The sequence below is a fragment of the Sphaeramia orbicularis genome, chromosome 15 (assembly GCF_902148855.1).
Source record: "Sphaeramia orbicularis chromosome 15, fSphaOr1.1, whole genome shotgun sequence".
NCBI lineage: Eukaryota > Metazoa > Chordata > Actinopteri > Kurtiformes > Apogonidae > Sphaeramia > Sphaeramia orbicularis.
The window spans coordinates 37,469,761-37,493,240 of record NC_043971.1 but is presented as its reverse complement, the minus strand read 5'-3'; the positions used below and the strand labels follow the sequence as shown (position 1 = coordinate 37,493,240).

The window sequence follows — 23,480 nt, the reverse complement described above, 5'->3', positions numbered from 1 at the left end:
TTTTTGTTTTTGAGACCCTTTTCCCGCAGATGCTGTCTGATGGTTATTGCGCTGCAGTCGGCACCAGTAAGGGCCTTAATTTGGGTCGAGGACCGCCCTGTGTCTTGACGGACAGTCAATCGGATCCTCCGGCTCAGCGCAGGTGTCATTTTTTTGGGTCTACCACTTGACTTTTTTGTTCCATAATGCTCAGGATCTGTCAAAAAATTTAGAATGACTGTCTTACTGCGTCCAACCTCAGCAGCAATGGCACGCTGCGAGAGGCCTTGCTTATGCAGCTCAACGATCCGACCACGTTCAAGAAGAGAAAGCTTCTTAGCTTTAGCCATCAGGTGGGCATGACCGTGTGAATGCCCGACAGAAAATGAGAATTTTGAGCAGATTTTGGCTTTTATAGCCTGCGGTCTTAAACTTTTGATCAGCTGATAAACAGCCTATTTCAGTTTACTTGTTTTCAATAAATGACTTTTTCCAAGTGCTTTTTGTCTCACTCCCCCTTCTTGCTTTTGTATATTGTAGCTCTACTTAAAACCTCATTAAGATCCAAATGTGCAAAAGGTAAATTCTAGCTATTTTTCAACTGGTCTTAAGATTTTGATCAGGTCTGTATTTCCTGTATTTTCTTGTTTTATCTGAGGAGAAGAGAATGAGAAATAAACATGCATGCACATGTCAACCCTGCAAAAAAACAACAAAGCTAAAGGTGGTCTAAGACTTTTGCACGGTTCTACTTCAGTTTTTTCAACACTGTTCTGTTCAGTCGATTGCAATAGTACGTGCAAACCTCTAAAAAGGATTTAATTGGGCTTGAAGAAGTCTAAAAATTCCAAAAATACCATTATTAGTGCACTTCACAAAGACTTTCTAGCCCAGAGTCATGTCAAAATCATAGACTAAGCTGAAGTTTGTTATCTGCGTGTCAACACATTGCATCATGAATCATGTTCTAAAAAACTGAGCTATTGTTGTTTTGTATAATGCTGCAAATTAAGTCCAAGGTCTATGCACAATTAGATCAAAATAAAGCAATACTGCCACTATTTTTGACTACTTCCAACAGTGGCAGCTACTTTTGTATAAGTGCGAGAAAAAAACACAAAGATACTGCAACATCTTAACCATCTGAACCAGTTCTAACACTTGGACACCTCAGTTCTCACATAACAACAACATGCATGAAACATCTCTGATATTCTCTGACACCCAGACACAGGGGTATATACAGTATATCACACATACAGTAACATGTGATGAACACAGTGAGGCGTGAAGTGTGATTGCATCAGTTGTTCATTACACTGTGTGCTCCCTGTAGATGACACAACACACACACACACACACACACACACACCAGAGCCTCTGTTTTGTAACCTCCCTGCTAGATTTATCGATGCAGCAATTTTCTGTCTGTCTCCATGGTGTGTTGGTCCGCCAAGCCATTTAGGATATTGTAGTGCTGCAGCGGTCAAGTCCAGCACAGTATGGAAAACACACACACACACACACACACACACACACACACACACACTATCCTTTCCATTCAGTTCCACTCTGTTATAAATATGTATCTAGTATGTATGGTTTTTATTACTATTATTATTCACATTATTTTATATTGTTTTTTGTGCTATATTTATGCATGCACACTTTTTCTTGCATTTTATTCTGTTGCTTCCTTGGACATTGAATTTCCTTGTTGTGGGATCAATATAGTCTGATCTAATCTACTGTAATCTAATCTGATCAACTCCAATCTAATCTAATGTAATCTAATATGATCTAATCAAATCTGATCTAATTTACTTTTATCTAATCTGATCTGATCTAATGTAATGTAATCTACTTTAATCTAATCTGATCTACTCTAATCAAATCTGATCCAATCTAATCTATTCTGATCTACTCTAATCTGATCTGATCTCATCTAATCTGATCTACTCTAATCTAATCTGATCCAATCTAATCTATTCTGATCTACTCTAATCTGATCTGATCTCATCTAATCTGATCTACTCTAATCTAATCTGATCTAATATATTCTGATCTACTCTAATTTAATCTGATGTAATATAGTCTAATATAATCTGATCTCATCTAATCTAATCTACTCTAATCTAATATGATCTAATCTATTCTGATCTACTCTAATCTAATCTGATCTGATCTAATCTATTCTGATCTACTCTAATCTAATCTGATCTAATCTAATCTGCTCTAATCTGATCTAATCTAATCTAATCTAATCTGATCTACTCTAATCTAATCTGATCCAATCTAATCTATTCTGATCTACTCTAATCTGATCTGATCTCATCCAATCTGATCTACACTAATCTAATATAATCTGATCTGCTCTAATCTAATTTTATCTACTCTAATCTGATCTATCTGAATCAAATCAAATCTGATCTAATCGCATCTAATCTACTCTAATCTAATTTAATCTAATCTGATGTAATCGCATCAAATTTGATCTACTCTAATTTAATTTAATTTAATTTAATCTTATAAAGAGATAGTCAGTGGCCAGGATGCACTGGTATCTGTGTTTTCATGAGTGTTCCATATGCAAAAATATGCTAAAAGAATACTGCTGATCCACATGGACTGAACACTGAAGCCACTGATAACACCACAGCCCTTTTGTTCCATTACAGGGGTTTATTACCATCTTAATAATTAATTAATTAATTAACCAACAGAACAGAGCTGAGTCAAAAGATGTGTTCAGATCCAACCTAAGGCATCAAGAATAACCACCTCTGTAAAATACAGAGAAGACACACATATAAGGCTTAAAATGACACCTGAGAAACTGTTCTGATAAGTCAAGCATCATTTGTTCTTTATTAAAAATCCTAAAATTTTAAACTAAATGAGGTTAGGTCTTTCTTTGGATGCCTTTATTGCTCAACAAACATCAAAATACAGCCTGTTTGTTTATTGTAATACAGTATATTCATTGCAAATAAGTTTCTAAGGTCATTGCCGACAAGAGGCAATTGTTAGTTTTGTTTTGTTTTTTTAATTATTTTCCTTGTTTTTTAACACACTGACACCCTCACAAGAGCAGACTTTTTTTTGTTCTTGCTGTTATTCATTGATATTACACACATATGGCTTATAGTTTCCAGTATTGATGATAACTTGTTTTCAATCATGTCCACTACAGTGAACCCAATAATGTCCTGGTACATCCAAACAGGAAAAAAATAAATACAAAATAAGATCAATAATAGCACTGGGTTACAAAAAAATGTTTTTTGCAAGTTGTCTAGGTTTTTTCAACTGAATTAGGACCATTTTGCATCGCTAAATCCAAAAATGACATCTGTTTTTCTCAATCAGGTCAGGTTTTTTGCTAATTTGATTTAGAAAAATTTGATCTTCTCACAAAATTGATTACATTTTTGTGACTTTATCAGCTGATTTTTTTATATAGTTCTCACCCAAAATAGGTTTTAAGAGAAAAAAAAAAATTTTTCTAACGAGATTCCTGCTAGTTACAACGGTGTATTCACCGCAAATGTAGCAGAATACATCAGGCTTATTTTTGCAAGATCTTCTAGTCGAAGCCATTTCATTCACCTGTAATATTAAAAAAAAACATTAATCATAAATTGGCAAAAGTAAAATCTTCAGAACTCGTTTGTTGCAAGAAATATGAAAGAATTTTGTATCATATGATGTGAAAATGCCCATAAATGTAAGCAAAAATGTTAAAAAGCCAATATGTAGCATAGTTCAGAAAGTTGACCTGACTGAGCAAAATTAATGTGATTTTTTGGATTCAGCACACCAAAATTATCCTAAATAAGCTCAAAAAACTTAAACAATAAATTTGTTGTTGACCAGTGTAGTCAAGATTCATAAATTAGGTTAGGTGAGTTCATTGCAGGTCCTCTAATACTTAGACGTAACTGCAGTGCAGAATATATTTCTAACAAGGTTTCAGCAGTGTAGGTGTTGGGGAATGTGATTTTCTTAAGAACCTCTTAATAAAACGCAGTAACTGAAGGTGTTGTTAGGCCATATGACCACCTCAAAACCTTTGACGTGTGTTTTCACAGTTATTAGAAGGCATAGAAGGCAGCAGAAACTTATGTACTACAGTCAACCTCAGGATTAATGTCGAAGAAATGGAACAAAATAACACAGATCAAGCTGTAAAAGGTCAGTACTCACAGCTGACACTGGTCCCCTTTGATGCCCTTGGTGGTGCAGAAGCATTTCCCCGTGTTGACGTGGCACACATTGGCATGGTTGTTACACTTACAGGCTGCAGAGAAAAAACACAGGTCAAAGGTGAAATGAGTTGAGAGAGACAGAGATTTGTTTACGTTACGATAATATCTGAGATTATTGTAGAATCTGTACGTCTGAAGACATGATAACAGCTGACAGTAATACCCAACTACCCCAGAGAACAGTCATCCTGGACCCATAAAGACCCAAATATCCACCAGTGACCAAAATTATTCACTGATATAAAAAGGTAAATTACTGTTGATCCACTAATCCTATCAAATACATGTAAATAATTGGTGTAAAATGCAGTTATTCATCTTTTCATGGTCATCAGATATGAGCCATTTGGACGTTCAGAGGCTCCGTAGTTCCTATGGAAACACCGTCATCTTCTACAACATCGATTCACCAGTAAAATCCATGGAGTTTAATAAACAACAGTGGATGGAGACACTTGGTTTATGTTTAGTTAACCTTTTCATGCATACTGGTCACTACAGTGGACAGCTATTCTGCAGCTGTTCTCTTGTATAGTCATGGATTTTGTTGTTCTTTTTGGGGGTTTTTTTGTTTGTTTTTTTATACATATCTTTATTAAAGTTTTAAGACACTACATATCTTTTCTGACATGAATTGGTAACATTATGTAGATCTCTCTAGAGCATAAACCCCCAGAATCATAAGCCCTCCCCATAGTTTTCACACAATTTATCAGTAAATACATGTTTCCGTGCATCAAAAATTAAACGTGTGGTGTCCAGCTGAGTGAACATTTTTGCAACTTCATGAAATATTTATTTATTTATTTATTTATTTATTTATTTATTTATTTATTTATTTATTTATTTATTTATATTTCATTCATGGTTGTGCATTTCATCAGTAAACATTCAATAATCATCAAGTGAACAAACATGTACACACCCATGCTTGAAAATCTTATATTTCCTGCCCCCTTCTAAATAATAATAACCTTAATGGTTAGCCATACACAACTACCTATAAAATCATACAGTATAAAGTCAGACAAACCAACTAAATACACCCAAAGATAGTACCAAATGAATACAAAACCAAGTGCAAAACTACATATCCAGAAAGTACAAAACATAGGTAAATATAAACCTGATGAAATGATGCAAAAACATTTTACCAGTCCAAAGCAAGTAAATAAATATGTCACAAAATACAAAACAAATACGAAGCCAAATGTAAAACTTATAACTGTTCATACAATCTCATCGTTCTTTCTTTATACACTTTTTTCAGTTGGAATATGTTTTTACAGTCATTCAACTCATTATAAAGAGAATTCCAGAGTTTAACACCAACCACTGATACACACATCTGCTTCAAAGTTGTCTGTGCACACTGGTGTTTGAAATGACCTTTCCTTCTATGCTCTTCATTCTCTGAAGTGAAGAAAAACAGTTCTTGTAATTTAGCTGCTAGTGCTTTTCTTTTGGCCTTGAAAATAACAAGTAATGTCTGTAACTTAACTAGCTCCTGCCATTTCAATAATCCAGAATCAATAAATAATGTAGTGTGTTCCTGATAGGTTCATAAGAATTTTTTTTTTCATTATTTTTTGTTTTGTTTTGTTTTGTTTTTTTCAGAAGAAAATTTTCAATCACATTGTTTTTTTCATGCCTAAAGAGGAATAAAAACACTCAGGAAAAACATTTTGATTAAGGTTCTCATAATTCATGCATGGAAGGGTTAACCTTTTATTGGGCAAGTGATTATTTTTGGTCATTTCCATATACATTACAAGACAGTGGCAGCAACAGTTCCAGTGAGGACAGTGAGTCAACAATCTCAGGTCCAATGTGGTCTACAGGGTCTGTTAGGTCCACCTCTGCATGAACAGTGAGTGGACCTGCTTTGTTAGGTACCAGGAAGTAATGGTACTAATGTAAGGAATGATGTTCAAAGGGAGAATGTGGATGTGGACAGGGGTCTGGATCAGAACTGATGTTGTTGGAATGTTCTAAAGTTATGTTCTAATATTCTAGAAGACAAGTTCCTTTCACCTTACATGTGTTTTTCTTGTATTTTCTTATATTTACTTCTTGCTTTTTTTTTCTTTTTTTTTTGCCACTTAGGTAAGGAACCAAATATGGCAACTTCATTAACCCTGATTTTCTACATAACAATAAAACATTGTGAAAAATGTAACAAAAGTAATAAAGCCTTGTTATGTCCTCCTATAACACATTAAGGTTGAATTTTTTTTTTAATTTCAGAGTATTCCTATGAGTGAACTATTAAGGGTTAATGACATATTTTACTGAAAAAGTCACTTTTTATTAAGTTTTCTCTGTTTTTGGTATAATAATTCTCAAATGTAATAGCAGCATGATGATTAACCCTTTCATGCATAGTGATCACTACAGTGGACAGCTATTCTCCTGCTGTTCTCTTTTATATTCATGGATTTGTTGTTTTAGTTCATATCAGCCAACACAGTGGACACTTATACATCATCTCATAAACTGCAATTCATCCCATTACTGTAACTTTGCTGTTCTTGATAAACCTGATCTGCAGTAACATGTTTTAGTGTAAATCAATTGTTATTTGTTAGACAAAAAGTTTGGTTTTTTTTTGTTTTTTTTGTTGGCATATTACCTCCATGAAGTGAGTAATAACTAGCAGTAGAATATGTTAAAATGAGAGAAAACATCAGATTAGTAGGACTAAAATCTTTTCATTTGTTTTTATCTCACTTTCTGATATTGGGTTTTAAACACGTTTCTTTACTTAAAAAATTAAATGCATGGACATTTTTGTAACTTCATAAAAAAAAAAAAAAACTCAATTGCTTTTTTTTCATGCCTAAGGGGGGATAAAAACAAGAAGAAAGAAAAAAATCTTGACTATGGTTGTCATAATTCGTGCATGAAAGGGTTAAAGTACATGATCAGGAAATGAAATGCCTGGTTTTCAGAGAAAAAATGCAAAATAGAGAAGATAATATTATGACATATGGAGATAAATCTCTTGAGAAAGGCTAAATCTAGAAAAAAAAAAAAAAAAAAATCATCTTGGAACTCTCACAAAAGTAGCACTGGGTCTTTATGGGTTAAGATGAAAGATTATAGGAAGACGAAGAGAAGAGGAGGAGGAGGGACGGTGAAGAAAATGACAGTATGTGGGAGAATATCTGAGTAGACAGGAAGAAGAAATAAAGAAAGGAGGACACAAAACAAGGAAATGAAACAAGACAGGGAAACAAATGAGTCCATCATGTCTGAGTCATACTTAATCTGCACCGTTGGGTGTTGACAGCTGGTCAAAGCAGCGGTTAAGGAATTGCAATAAACTGAGATCACAGCAATAAGAGAATCCAGTGTGTTGGGAATTTTTCTCATTTTCAAGTGTGAAGAGCATGGAAGCTTCAAAGATGCACTAGATTTATTGATTTATTTTTATTTAACCTTTATTTTTACCAGGTAGTTCAATTGAGAATCAGTTGTTAAAGCCAACCAGTATAGTACGCAGATAAAACAGAAAAATAAATCAAAACAAAACAAAGAAACAAGCTACAAGTTACAAAGTCACATAACAAGCCATAATAGTATGAAAAGAGAATATTATTGTTACAGTGATATATTTTTAAAAGGAGTAGGCTAGTTATTAGCAGTGAGAATATTTTAATAAAAAAAGCAATTTTAGATGTCATACCAGTACTAAAACAAACAGATACAATATGTACCACGACATGTATTAAAAATAAAAAGACTAAAAGCAAGTGCAATGATCCTGTAGGAATGTTTATATAGCGTTTTCTAAGGAGGAAAGTATTGTCACAATAAGGTTCACAATATTTTTTTTCACTTTTTAATTTGGGATGTGATGAAAACTTGATGCAAAAAAAAAAAAAAAATTATAAAATAAAATATCAAAAAATATTATGAACCTTATTGTCACACTATGTAAGCGTTATGTAAAAAAGTTGTCACAGTACGACTGTGTATAAGGGCCACATAAGAAAATAAAAATGCTTGTAACTACAAGAATAAAGTCGTAATATTATGAGAATAAAGTCATAATATAATGAGAATAAAGCCGTAGTTTTAAAAGACTCATTATTTAACAAAAATAACGTTATACTTTTATGAGATTAAAGTCATAATATTTTGAGAATAAAGCCATAATATTGCGAGAATACAAACACATGGGAAAAATATCATAATTTACTAGAATAAAGTCGTACCCATTTGTCGCATAATGGAGAACTTTGAACATTTTGTGAGGTTATACTTTCTTTCATTTGGGGTTCGTCCGGTCCAACAGAACTGAAAGTTGCTGCTTGTAACTGGAAGCTTTGTCGAATTTATTTTCAAAATATTATGACTTTAATCTCATAAAAGTACGTTAAATCATGAGTTTTATGAAAAGTATGATTTTATTCTCATTATATCATAACGTTATTCTCGAAATATTACGACTTTATTCTCGTAGTGACAAGCGTTTTTATTTTATGTGGCCCTAAAATGCTGTCATATCACAGTGGATGTCTCCTGTAATCAAAACCAAAGGTGGTGTAGTCAAATATTGCATGTGTGACTTTTTTTTTTTTTTTTTTTTTTTTGGCCGGGCGGTGTATTAACACAACCAGGAAAAACAAAAGTCACCAGGGCCAAAGATACCACAACAGTAATAAACTACAAGAGGGTAAAATTAAATAACAGGGATATTGTTTGTTATAATTATTGATATCAGCTTCCAAGATGCAATCACGTAGTGGATTACAGAGAAGGAAAATCCACCTCTGGGAAACATTTCCAACTGCATAAGGTAAGTGAAATTCATCTTTTGGAAGCACTTTTATGGTAGGTTAGCTGCTTCTGATTACAGCCACAGAAATGAAGTGTGTTCGGTGAGTTTAATCTGTTTAATCATTTTGTTATGTAAAAGCAGAGCATGATGCATCCAGATGATTCAGCCTCCAATTTAGACACTAAATCACTTCTGCATGGTCCCACTAATGGCAGGGACAAACCGGAGCGGTCTCGGTACCCTTGTGTTAGCATGTACGAGCGTGTGTTCGCTTTTACACGAGCACCCCCCTCCTCTTTATTTCTTCCCCGATGTCCCTCTCCAGCTGAATTGACTTTGTGCTTTGTTCTTTTTCTTTCCAATTGGCACAGAGACAGGTCTTGTAATAAAGCAGTAGTTTGCTCAGGTCAAGGTAAAGCCAAGGCGTTGGTTATAATGAGCGGAAAACAACCTCTTCTATTCCTTCTCCGCCGGGGAAGAAGGCCTGATTTGATCCCATACACAGAGCAAAAACACAAAAAAAAAAAAAAAAAAAAAAAAAAAAAAGGTAGCAGACATAAATACGGCTTTAAATATTTAGGTTTGGGAGCGTAGTAGGAGAAAATCAAGTGGGGCATTTAAATGTCAACGGGTTGAAAGTTGAATTGACATTTTTCGACTTGAAAAAACAGAAGTGTTGACAGGAGAAGCGGCAACAATAACAAAATGCATTTTCAGCCTTTTATTAGAAGTTGCATTGCCCCAAAGCCTTTTTAAGGATTCACACTGAACTGTACGTCTCAGGAGATAACAGAGTCTTAACAAAAAAGTGGCTTTTAGTCTTCAGATAATAAACAAATCACAAGTGTGTTAGCGCAGGTACGGGTCACCCCGCTGCTCATACCGTATCGATTTAATAGGCAGCCTACCGAGGCAAATAAAGGACACAGCACATTCATGCACTCAGACACAAAATTCTGCCGATAGCACAAAAGACGACGAAGAATGGAAGACAGGGACGGTTCAGGAGTGAGGCGAAGGCAGGGAGAAACAAAAGGGTGGTAGGGGGGGCAGAATTGAGACTAATGGCTTTAAAGCTGCCAGTGACTTTTGGCTGGTTCGGAGGCTTGTTATAAATCCCACAATCATCTAAAACAACTTCACACAAAAGACAACAGGGACAGCGGGGATGCTCAGTGTAATCCATAATGGTAAAAGGCCAAATCATAGGTTTATCTGGGACACAAACACAGACACAACACTATCCGCAAACACTGTCAACTGGTGACAGAAAAGTTAAACCGTTTCAGATGTTACCGAGAGTCGCATGAAGATTTCTCCTCGCCTCAAATAAACACCAAACCACTGTAATTCCCTCTGCAGTAAACAACATCCTGCTTCCAACAGAGAAGTCCCAGGGCAGATCCTGCAGACTCACATGAGTGTCGGGAAGTTGGAACAGAAAACAACTCCGGTATTTTAGCTCCAGTTATTTAAAGACATACATGTTTTAGATGTGATGTGCCATCTGAACGCTACCTGCCACTATAGTAGGATTTCCACCAAACAAAGCATGTTCGTCGAGTTCCTTCTTCTGACAGAGGGTTGGATGTCAGGGCTCACCAGTCGTGTCTGGTCATTGCCCTTTGCGTTGCTTACATACTGTATAGTCGAGGCCTGTCAGCTTCTGATGTCACTAGACTCAAGGTTATTATTGTTAACGAAAACTAACGAAATGATGAAAACTAGAATTGAAAAAAACATTTTCGCTAACTGAAATAAATAAAAACTATAATTAAAAGAAAAAACGATAACTAACTGAAACTGTATTGCGAGCTTACAAAACTAACTAAAATCTATAAAAAATATGGATAGAATTCCCTTCGTTTTCGTCTTTGTCGATGTCGGATTGATGTGAAATTGATTAACCCATAAGGACCCAGTGTGACATTTGTGTCAGTTCCCAAATACATTTTTCTCCATATTTAACCATCCTTAAGTGATTTATCACCATTTAAAGTAATATTATCTTCTGTATTTTGTGTTTTTTTTCAGTGAAAATCAGGTATTTTCTGACATTAAATTTACTAATCATGTAGATATTCAAAAACCTCAGAGTACAGTAGAGGAATATTATATAAAAACAATTGAAAAAACTGAAGAAAAAGTGACTTTTTCAGCAAAAAACTATCATTAACTGAACATAAACCAAGCGTATTCATCCACTGTCACTGATCCAACTCCATGGGTTTCACTGGTGAATCAATGTTGTAGAAGATGACGGTGTTTCCATGTTCACTATGGAGCTTCTGAACATCCAAATGGGTCATATCTGATAACCATGAAAAGATGATAAGCTATATTTTACACCAATTATTTACCCGAATTAGAGGATCAACAGGTATGAAACAGTTTATATCAGTAGATGATTTTGGTAGATGGTGGATGTTTGGGTCTTTATGGGTTAAATTTGCTCGAGCAATTTTAGCTAGCGGCACTTCACGGTCCATCAAGTCTCGTCACTTGTTTATAGTCGTCTTCTCGTCCCCACTCTACCTGGAAACATGGAGACTAGGGATGCACCGATACCACTTTTTTCCAAGTACGAGTATGAGTACTTACATTTGAGTACTTGCCGATACCGAGTACCGATACGAGTACTTAATAATCCCATTGCAGTTCTTAGTTCCTTTTGTAAATGTGCTTTATTGTCGTTGTCATTAGTCTGACTAGAACAAAGTGCTGCTACTGACATTTAATGTGTTGGAATGAGCGTTTCTCAATTAATCCACCAGGGGGCGCCGCTCTGAATTAACCATACTGGACAAATACAATGAAGAAGAGTAAAGTTTTTTGAGAAGAAGAAGAAGAAAGTCAGTAATAACAAACATAGAGATGACAGAGGCAACACTAATGTGATGCTAATATTGCAGCGTTTTCGCTAGTAAGGTTTAAAAGCTTAGCTTCAGTAGCAGGGAAAAGAGAAATGAGCGATAATTTTCACTTCCACAGGTGGCGATCTGCACCACTTCGTACCCCCGGCCCAGCCCTGGGTAGTTGTCATAAATCTGTCAGTAGTTTTTCTCTAACTCACACAGTTGCTCTTTGAACAGATCCTCTACCTCCACGGTTCCTGCTGGTATTCTCTGTCTGGGTACTCATCCGCCAGCACCTGGAAAACGGATGGAATGTACGCAGAGGACGAACAGAACGCTGTGTCCATATCTGTCTGTGTCTTTAACGTTACTTGCAGTCAGCGTTACTTTTATCACCGTCATTTATTTTGAAAAATCTCCACACTCTTCACACTCCCCACACATTATTCCACCACCACGTACCTGCTGCACTGAACTGTGAATGTCACACGGCGTAAGTGGTATCGGTGATTACTTTTACGAGTATGAATACGAGTACACACACTGAGTATCGGAATCGGTGCCCGATACTGGTATCGGATCGGTGCATCCCTAATGGAGACTAAAGTTGGGAGTAAGCACCAGAGTCCTGTATGGGATTTATTTGAATACGACAGCGAGGAAGATAAAAGATATGAAAAAAATAACACTAAACTAAAACTAAGCATTTAGAAAAAAAACCAAAACTAACTAGAAGCACTCGGAGAGCGCAGACCTCCGCCAAGGCTGATCAGTGGCCCCCCCCCGTGGGCCCCCCCACGCCAAGGAGGTTATGTTTTTGCCAGGGTTTGTTTGTTTGTTTGTTTGTCTGTCTGTCTGTCTCTCTGTTTGTCTGTCCGTTAGTGTGCAACATAACTCAAAAAGTTATGGACAGATTTTGATGAAATTTTGTGGTCTGTGCCCCCCCCCCCCCCGTGCCCCCCCCCGATCACCACCAAAATTTAATCATTTCTTCCTTATCCCATTTCCAACAAACCCTGAAAATTTCATCAAAATCTGTCCATAACTTTTTGAGTTATGTTGCACACTAACGGACAGACAAACAGACAGACAGACAGACAAACAAACAAACCCTGGCAAAAACATAACCTCCTTGGCGGAGGTAATAAAAACTAGCAAACCTGTTCTAAAAACTAATTAGAACTAAGTGAATGAGAGAAAAACAAGTCAAAACTAAAAACTAAACTATGATGAAAAACCCAAAACTATTATAACCTTGACTAGACCATGTTGTTATGGGTCTTCCTCTCTCTCGGCATCAATTTTTTCCTTCAAGCAAGGTTGCGTAGCGCAATTAACTGTGCAAAATTTCATGAATAAAACCACTGTTCAACCTTTTTGGGTGACTTTTCTTTTCAGTGTGCAGGCAGCAGCATGACAGAGACTTGGAAATTCATGTCGCCGACTCCATCTACACCTGTTGTCAAATGTTCAGTGTTTCTAACTTGGGGTAATTAAATAAACAAATAAATAAAAGAAAGGGACTTGGGATTCAAAGTATAATTTGCTGCTCATACTACAAAATAAAGTGACCATTATATCAGTGTTATTCATGGATTTAATGCCTTGTCTAGATTTTTTTTCTACCTCCTGATCCTGCCAAAACCTCAAATTATTAAGTTTTTCCTTACAATCAGACTGCAATCTTTCTCAATTTTGAAGCCTAATGTAGAGCACAGATAGACTAGAAAAAGCCTGTTAACACAAATATGACAGACAGCACTATTTCCGCTGTCGATCATTATTTAAAAGTAAAATAATGGCATGTATGTGGATGTTCCTTCATTCATCAGATGTTCTTCCAGTGTGTTCCTATTCTTGTATCATCTTCTACAGATGTCCTCCCGTGAACTCCACCGTACCTCTTTCCATTTCGAGTATTACTCTATCATTTTGGGCCTTCCTCTTCTTTTACCTCTTCACCCCAGGCTTATTGTGATGCTACGACCATTCGGATCATTTTCTATCTACGACACTTCATTTCTTGTGCTCACACTTTCAAGTAGTTTCTTAGTATCAAAGTGATTTGTCATCGTTTTCCGTGGATCCTTCGTAGGTCACTTGTTATGGAACACATCCTCCTCATTCATTTTCCACACCTCACAACCACAAAGCAGTACCAACACCACTAGTGTCTTGTACAGTTTTCCTCAAAATGCCATTTAACTCCAAGTTTATCTAATAATATTCTCTCAATACTTGCTATAAAAGCAGTGACTGGGTTGAAAAGATATGTAGCTTCCATGTCATATTTTGGACATTCACATTGTCAAACCCATGTTCTCTACTGCTTTAAACAGAGTCTTTTGGTAAATAAAAAGTCAGTACTTTAGTAACATCTCTCCTGCATTTGCTTCTTTGGTCACACTTTGTTGACTCCTTTAATGTGTGTCTGAAATTATGTGCAATAAGTCATGCAATAATCTTCTATTCTGTAATAACATCTACATAATCAGTAAATTAAATATAGGAAAATATCTGATTTTCACTTAAAAATGCAAAATACAGAGGATAACTAATGTAAATTAGAGCCCGATCGATATGGGATTTTTGGGGCCGATGCCGATACCGATATTGGGGGCTAAAAAAAGCCGATATCCAATATATCGGCAGATATCCGATATTGGCCGATAACCAATATATTGGCCGATATATGAAATAAGAACACTGGTCTACACAGGATATAATAATCTTATATTAGATAATTGTGAACAGGTGGATAAAGAGTTGCATAAATCTTTGTTTATCTGACAAAGATAATTTACACAACTTTCAAATGCAAACTATGCAATCACAAAAATAATTATCGCAAAAAAATATTACTGACCACACAATTATGTTTTCACTCACGAACTTTGATGTGTCTGCCACAGGGCACTACAACTTCCCATGTGGACTAAGGACTAAACTGAGCATGTGCAGAGTGAATTAGGTGAGTCCTAAGTTGTTCCTGATTGGAGCAATTGCAAGAGTTACAACTGACCCCAGCCTCCCCTACACTATTAACACCCAGGCCTGCTGGCAGAATGAAACTGTGAGGTAGACAGGAACTGCACGGACATGGGTGTGTGTGGGGGGGTGAATTCTTCATAAGACGGGGGGGGTGTGGTTAGCGGTCCATCCTCGTCAGAACACATGGTAGTGGTCCATGGTTTTCGCTGGGGTGGGGGGTCGGAGTCGGGGGGGTCCATCCTTGTCAGAGCGCATGAGCTCCATGATTATGTCATTGTGTAGGGGGGGGGGTGATAGCGTCATTGTCCGAGCAGGAGTGAAAGTGAAACTAACTCGCTTTAAAGTTCCTCTTATTCTCCGGGCAGCACACACACACACACACACACACACACACACACACACACACACACAGGAGCAGCAGCGACAGAATCTCCGCGCAGCAAAAAAACTTGATATATCGGCTACATCGGCTACATATTGGCCGATGTTGATTAATTGGTGATACGCTATAATCAGCCGTCGGGCTCTAATGTAAATGGTGATAAACCATTTAAAGAAAGGTTCAAAATAGACGAAAAAATCATTTGGGAACGGCCACAAACGTAGTACTGGGTCTTTATGGGTTAAATAAAGAACAGAAGAGCACAAAACAATACAGCTATATTTCTTTCTATATAACTCTGCCATTACTATCTTGGATTAAACTGCTTTTCTTCATCCTAATCTTTATTTAAAATTTGTATTTTATATATTCCTTTAAAGTGATTTACATTTTTACTTTGCTTTCATTCATCTGTTAGACTGTTCCATAATTCAACCCCTGTGATTAAAACACGCATCCTTTTTACAGTTGTTCTGACACTATGCATTTTTAAATCCAGTTTCTTTCTTAGATTATATCCCCCTTCTCTCTCTGAAAATAAATTCAATATTTTATTTGGAAGTAATCTATGTCTTAATTTGAATATTAGTTGTGCTGTTTTAAACTGAATCAAATCTGGAAATTTTAGACTTTGTAATCTTACAAAAAGTTCATTTGTATGATGTCTATATCCTGCATTATTTATGAGTCGAATGGCCTTTTTCTGCTTTGTATATTTTGTTTGTATATTGGTTTTATATCTGTTTCTCTACTCCTCAACACAGTAACTCAAATATGGTAAAAATAGTGTACAGTATAATCCATTTTGGCCTTGTTCTTTAGGAGGGGAGTGAAAAAAGTATTATAAAAAGTAACAATCATTCCATGTCTGATCATGTTGAAGCTGCATAAACATCTTCAGTGACTCAGAAGAGATAGACAGTAACGATGACGACAGTAAAATGACTTCTGAGGATGTATAGTACAGTTCTATAACAAACTATGACTTAAACTGACACCAAATGTAGAAATGTTGCAATAATTCAAGCAGAATCCATCACCACTGACTGCAACTCTTTTTTTTTTTCTAAAATGTGGTTTGTCGGGGTACAACCAGATGTGGTGGGACCTCTCTGTAGCAGTACTGTGCAGATTGCTGATGTAAAACAGACCACATACTCTCTGAGGTAATCGTGTGAAGTAGAAGTGGGCATCTGTATGACACAACACCATATAAGACCAGTGTTTTGCAAGTTACATCCAAACTGTAATCGGCTAAAATTTGCTTAGAGGTCTTATTTATGTCTTTGTGCATAAGAAATCAATATAAGTGAATCCCCAAAGGAACTTTGTGTTGGTAAATGCAAGTTATGGAAATTTACAGGATTTCAGTTCTGTTGCAACATGTTGATGGTCATATGAACTATGTTTTCAGGTCAAAAATGTCCAATTTCATCACAATTAATGCTATATTTTCATGTCACAAAGGGCCACGTTATATTTGAACTGAATTTACCTGAAAAACAAATATTCTATTCTTTTAGATTCCCCAATTTGTCTTACAAGATTATATACTACATATCACATGTTTTATTTTTACAGGTTGCAATATGGAGTATGGTGCTGATCCATCCTGCTTATGTTACGCCAATACATACATTAAGAATGTCACACGTCACTTTTTAAATCAACAGTTTTCTAATAATAAGCATTTTTATAAAGAAATAACAATTCTATATTGTTATTTACTCTTTAGTATGATGATAAACTATACAATAAATAATTCTGATACTAGTTTTTGCACAGGGATCATATGTGAAAACGGTGACATGGCTGCCGAGCATCAGTATGATGGGATCCGTAACAACCATGTCACATCCGTCCACTGCCACATTTTGTGTTTTTGTGTCAGCTGTTATTGTTTTAGATCCACAATACTAACATTTATGAATAACAGGAGAATTAGCAATAGTAAGTATATAAGTTTATTACTAATAAAGTACTGGTACTGACCAGATCATCATGGGTAATGTCATGTCCGTCCACCAGCAAAAGTTTTCACATACACGTGCTATTCAAAATCCAATATTTCTGAAAATAGAGCTTCCACTGTCAAATAATATCAGTAGTCTGTGCACAAATGTATTTGCATTATTTCAACACAGTTCTATGTATTTCTTACAACTTTTTTTTTTTGACAAAAATGGCCACTCATTTGACCCCCTAAATAAATTTTAGCCGAACTACATTACAAATTACTTGTTACTGTTATTTAAAAGTCATTCCGTACCTTACAATATTTCTGTCTCAGAATTGTAATACATTACATGACTCCTGTATTACTTTTGAGCTGCATACAGACTCTTGTCATAAATGGTGCATGCGCAGTAGATTCGCATAAATTTGCACCTAGAAGTACATGTGAATGGATAGCGCAGTAAGGGCCCCTTTACACAGCATGGAGATCGTTGGGTGACCATTGAGCGATCATAAATTGGCCTGATTTCTCAACAATCTCTGCCTTCAGGGTGGAAAAATTTGGCGTTCATTGAAAGATTGTTGAGAGATCATTAGGAGATCGATGAGATGGTTGAAGGCTCCTTGAGCATGCCTTGACCATTCGTTTGTTTTGCACTGAGTCAAAACTTTGAGGAGACCATGGCAACCATGGAGGTCACTGGGAGATCACTGAGTGATCTTGGTGATCGCTGAGTGCTCATTGAAAGATTGTTGAGAGATCTGGCCATTTTTTCATCGCTCAATGATCTCTCAACGATCGCCACCCCTGTGTAAAGGGGGTTTTAGTAACGCTATGGTCTAGGGCTGCATGATTAATCAATTTTAAGTCGAAATCAGATTTTTAATTAGGATGATTTTTAAAAAAGGGAAATCGTAAAATCTATTTCATCTTTCGCGTGCCTCTGGCCGCGTGCTTGCGGGCTACCGTAGGCTCTTCCTCCTATCTGTGACAGCGGTCTTTCACAGAAGTCAGTGTAATGACCACGGACTTTAAATCTGTTAACCCTTTCATGCACAGTGGTCACTACAGTGGACAGCTATTCTACAGCTGTTCTCTTGTACATTCATGGGCTTTGTTGTTCTTTTCGTTGTTTTTTTGTTTTGTTTTTTTTACACATATCTTTATTAAAGTTTTAAGACACTACATATCTTTTCTGACATGAATTGGTAACATTATGTAGATCTCTCCTGATCATAAACCCCGAGAATTACAAGCCCTCCCCATAGTTTTCACACAATTTATCAGTAAATACATGTTTCTGTGTGTCAAAAATTAAACATGTGGTGCCCAGCTGAGTGGACATTTTTGCAACTTCATGAAAAATAGGTTCATATGAATTTTTTTTTTTTCCATTATTATTTTTTAATGTATTTCTTAAATTATTTTTATTTTATTTATTTATTATTTTTATTTATTTCTCAGAAGACAATTTTCAATCGCATTGTTTTTGTCATGCCTAAAGAGGAATAAAAACACTCAGGAAAAAATTTTGATTAAATTTCTCATAATTCATGCATGAAAGGGTTAATGAGGCCGCAGTACTTACAGCAATGTGAGCTGTGGCTTCATGCACGCATCCCACAACTGAAATATAACTGCATGGGAATCACTCATCTTACGTTGTCCCGGATTCGTACCGTACTGTCTTCTTCTGATCTGGGTCCGGGTCGGGGGGTCAGCAGCCTCACCAGAGGAGCCCAGACAGCCCTCTGCCCACACACATCCACCAGCTCTGGGTATATAATCCCTCCAGCGTGTCCTGGGTCAGTCTCTTCCATACACGGATCCCCCAATTTAAACAGAACCACATGGGGATCGCTCATATTACGTGGTCCACGCACACACGACTGATGCCTGTCACTGACTTACATTGGTATCACTTCTCTGGGCCCAAATACCCCAAAAAGGAAAAACTGTATTGTAGTGAATTCCCCCTGGCAAACTTGTTATTTTCTTGTTGTATACATTGTTTGTATACTGTACTTCATTTTAAAGATTTAATGAAGAAAAATAAAACACTGTGGGTTCATCACATGATACCATCACAGATTTGAGGTCGGAGCAGTGGCTTGCATTGTGGGCTGCTCAAAAAAACAACATGCTGACTTCTGTTGTCTAGCAGTTTTACCCAAAAATCGAAATTGAGTTTTTAGAGGGAAAAAATCTGGATTTTTTTTTTTTTTGGCCAAAATCATGCAGCCGGTACTATGGTCTATGATGTTTGAATCCCAGCAGGAACGCATTTTTTTCAATATTTTACATGTTCAAACAAGGGGTGCGGCACCAAGGACAATGGTCAATAAATCCGCAGGTGATAAAGAATTCTAACTAGTCATAGAAACATTAGCATACCTTGTCATTTCTGATCACAGGGATCATGTTAACTAGCTTCTTGAAAGCAGGGTTAGGGTTAGTAATGAGCATGCATCCATGTGGCTAATGTACCGTCTTCTGCCGTCTTCACCCATTGGCTGAACACCAACAGGAAATAGAACTTTCCTGCCACATTTTTATTCCTTAACCCTTTCATGCATGAATTGTGAGAACCTGAGTCAAGATTTATTTTTTTAATGTTTTTATTCCTCCTTAGCCATGAAAAAAACAATGTGATTGAGGGTTTTTTTTCTATGGCGTTACAAAAATATCCGTGCATTTAATTTTTGAAGTAAAGAAACATGTGTTTAAAACCAAATATCAGGAAGTGATATGAAAACAATGAAATAAAAACATTTTTAATGCTGCTAATCTGATGTCTTCTCACATTTCAACATATTCTAATGCTAGTAATTACTCACTTCATGGAGATAATATGCACAAAAAAAAACTTTTTGTCTTACAAACAATTGATTTACACTCAAACATGTCACTGCAGATCAGGTTTATCAAGAACAGCACAGTTACAGTAATGGTATGAATGTCAGTGTATGGGATGATGCATAAGTGTCCACTGTGTTGGCTGATATGGAACCAAAACAACAAAACCCATTAATATACAAGAGAACAGCTGTAGAATAACTGTCCACTGTAGTGACCTATGCGTGAAAGGGTTAAGGTCTCACAGTCTTGCTGTTTTGTTTTGGGTTTTTTTTTCATTTGAGCAATTAAATTGTCCCAAGATGTACCGAGTAAAATATTACTGAAAATTGATTATTAATGCCTTACACTACTGTGTTACAACAAAAAGTAATCTGTTACTGTAATGCATTACTTTTGTATGGTTAAGACCCACCCTATCAGACCCACTACAACACAGGTGTCAGACATGCGGCCCGGGGGCCAAGTCTGGCCCGCCAAAGGGTCCATTCCGGCCCGCAGGATGAATTTATGAAATACAAAAATTACACTGAAGATATTAACAATCAATGGTGTAAAAATCAATTTAATTCAGATTCCACATATAGACACATACAGTCCAATTAGATATCAAGTGGGTCAGAACCAGTAAAATATTATCATAATCTATAAATAATGACAACCCCAAATTCTCTTTTTGTTTTTTGTTTTTTTTTGGTGTAAAAAAGTAAAATTACATGTAAAATGTTTACATTACCAAACTATACTTTTATAAAAAACCTGAATAACATAAACAAATATGAACAAACAGAAATGTCCTCAGAAAAGTAAATGCAATTTTACCAATATTCTGTCTGTGACTAAATGTTTTGTGCGATTGTAATGCACATGTGTAAATGATAAACTGATAAACTGAGGAATAATATTGTTAAAATTGCACTTGATTTTCTTAAGACAATTCAAGTTGTCCATGTTATTCAAATTTTTAAGGAAACTTTGTAGATGTAAACCTGATCATGATATAATTTTACTTTTTTCACTGTTATTATTTTACTGGTCCGGCCTACTTGAGATCAAATTGGGCTGAATGTGGCCCCTGAACTAAAATGAGTCTGACACCCCTGCACTACTACTAAATCCATTCATTCAGTCGATCCTCGCTTTTAAAGAACCACGATCCCATTCAAGTGGTCTGAGGAAGTAAACTCAATTCTGTTTGAGTGAGAGCAACTGCGGGTGTGGGGTGATACAAGCAGGGGAATCATAAAGAAGAACGCGTGAATGAATAAAACAGACGGAAGAGAAAGCACATCACACATATTTGCTGACAGCACAGAAATAAACGGCAATAAAAAGAAACCTGATCTCTTAGCAAAAAAGGCTGATTTGATATAAATCATATTTCCCATGACTTGTGCGAGCCCCCTGAAGAGAGTACAATTTCTCACCCCACTGCCTCTGCATGCACACACCGATACAAAAGACGCCTGTTGTCAGGAGTGTGCGCAGGTGAGAAATGTGTGTGTGTTTGTGTGTAGTTGTCTGTCGATCTGTGCGTCCGTATGAGTCACACAGAGACAGGTAGAGATGGGAAAATACGTCCGTGAGAAGACATTAGGGAGAAAAAAAAGAAATCCTCACTGAAGCTCTTATCTGTTTGTACAGTCGGCTTGTCGTAATCCCCAGAGGTACGAGGCTCTAAAACTCAGGATAACTTAATGAGAGGGAAAATCAGAAGCCTCTGTGGAGCTAAATCGTACTACAAACGTTTCTTTGGCTGTTGGACTTTGAACCAGTTGAGTCTGTTGAAACTGCTGCTGCTCGGCGTCATCTGTGACCTTTAAATCAAAATCTAATTAACGATAAAAACATGAATAAATAGGAGTTAAAGGAAGATTTAAAGAGAAAAAGGCATTTAGCAAATACCTTTACCCCTCAAATTCATCTGAGGGTATTTTTTAGAACCAAAGCAGGCAATGAAACAGGAGTTCTGCCTTAAACACCGACAGCATAGGCTTTGAATTACAGATCAGTATTGGGTTTCATCAGCTCAAAACTAAGCAAGACAAGACCGAACTTGACCACAATTTCATTAGAATAGAACAGAATCTTTGTTTTGTCAGTAGGGGTTCACACGCATAAACATGCACCGAAATTTGTCTTCTGCCTTTAACCCATCACTAGATCATCGTGTATAACACCCAATGCATGCTAGGTGCAGTGGGGTCACCATATCAGGCGCCCGGGGAGCAAATGGGTGGGTTACGTGCCTTGCTTAAGGGCTGTTGAGCCACATTATGTAATAAATTCCCATTATGTAATAAAAGTTCAAAATGTAATAAGAATGTCATGTCATCTTGTAATAAAGCCGCATTATGTAATAAACTGACGCATTTTGTAATAAACTACCTCAATGCATTATGTAGTAAATTTTTTCACATTATGTAGTAAGTTATTACAATTTGAGAAATTTATTACAAAATGCACTTGACACATTTTTATTTTCATCTTTAAACTGTGTGGTTAAAGTTCTGATTACATTACCTCTAGCTCCTGTGACTAATTTCTTCTAAGTTGCTCTGAAATTATATTAATTTGGATTGTTGTTACATAATGAACACTGTTATTACATTGTTTTTAAAAATAAAAATGTGTCAAATGCATTTTGTAATACATTTCTCAAAATGTAATAACTTACTACATAATGCGAAAAAAAATTTACTACATAATGCATTGAGGTAGTTTATTACAAAATGTGTCAGTTTATTACATAGTGCGGCTTTATTACAAGATGACGTGACGTTCTTATTACATTTTAAACTTTTATTACATAATGGGAATTTATTATATAATGCGGCTCAACAAGGGCACATCAGCCAAAAACTCTCCACCAGTCCAGGGAATTGAACCAGCGAACCTTCATTCACAAGCTGACTCTCCAGCCGTCTAGGTAACGGCTGCCCCTTTATATTTATTATATATTTATTTATATATTCCCTATTTTGCAGAAAGTCTGAAAAAAACAAAACAAAACTTGAAGATAATTTAAGAGAAGACAAGAAAAGAAAATATAAGATAAATGGACTGCATGTATATTGCACTTTTCTACACCTTCATGGTGCCCACAATGCTTTGCAAAGCCTCACATTCACCCATTCACTCATACACCAATGGTCACCAGGCAAGGCACTGCCAGGCCCTACTGGAAGCAATTTAGGGTTCAAGGACTTCGACATGTGGACCAGGATTCGAACCGTCGACCCTTTGGTCATTGGACGACCCGTTCTACCAACTGAGCCACAGCCAATAAAACAAACAAGACACGTCAAGACAAGATAAGATAAGATAACTTTACACCTTACAGTTTATTTTTGCACATTATAGTTAATGATCCAGGTTTTTCTTTAACCCAGGTCTATTTATACTT

General features: G+C 36.3%; 1 protein-coding gene across 1 annotated transcript in view; it reads right to left on the bottom strand.

Annotated features, from left to right (window-relative positions):
* LOC115434149 (attractin-like protein 1) overlaps nt 1-23,480 on the bottom strand; it is a 765,420-nt gene that overhangs the window by 428,521 nt on the left and 313,419 nt on the right. Inside the window, exon 21 of the mRNA XM_030155899.1 lies at nt 4,186-4,279. Within this exon, the coding sequence (XP_030011759.1) occupies nt 4,186-4,279 (94 nt within the window). The remainder of the gene's footprint in view (nt 1-4,185; nt 4,280-23,480) is intronic.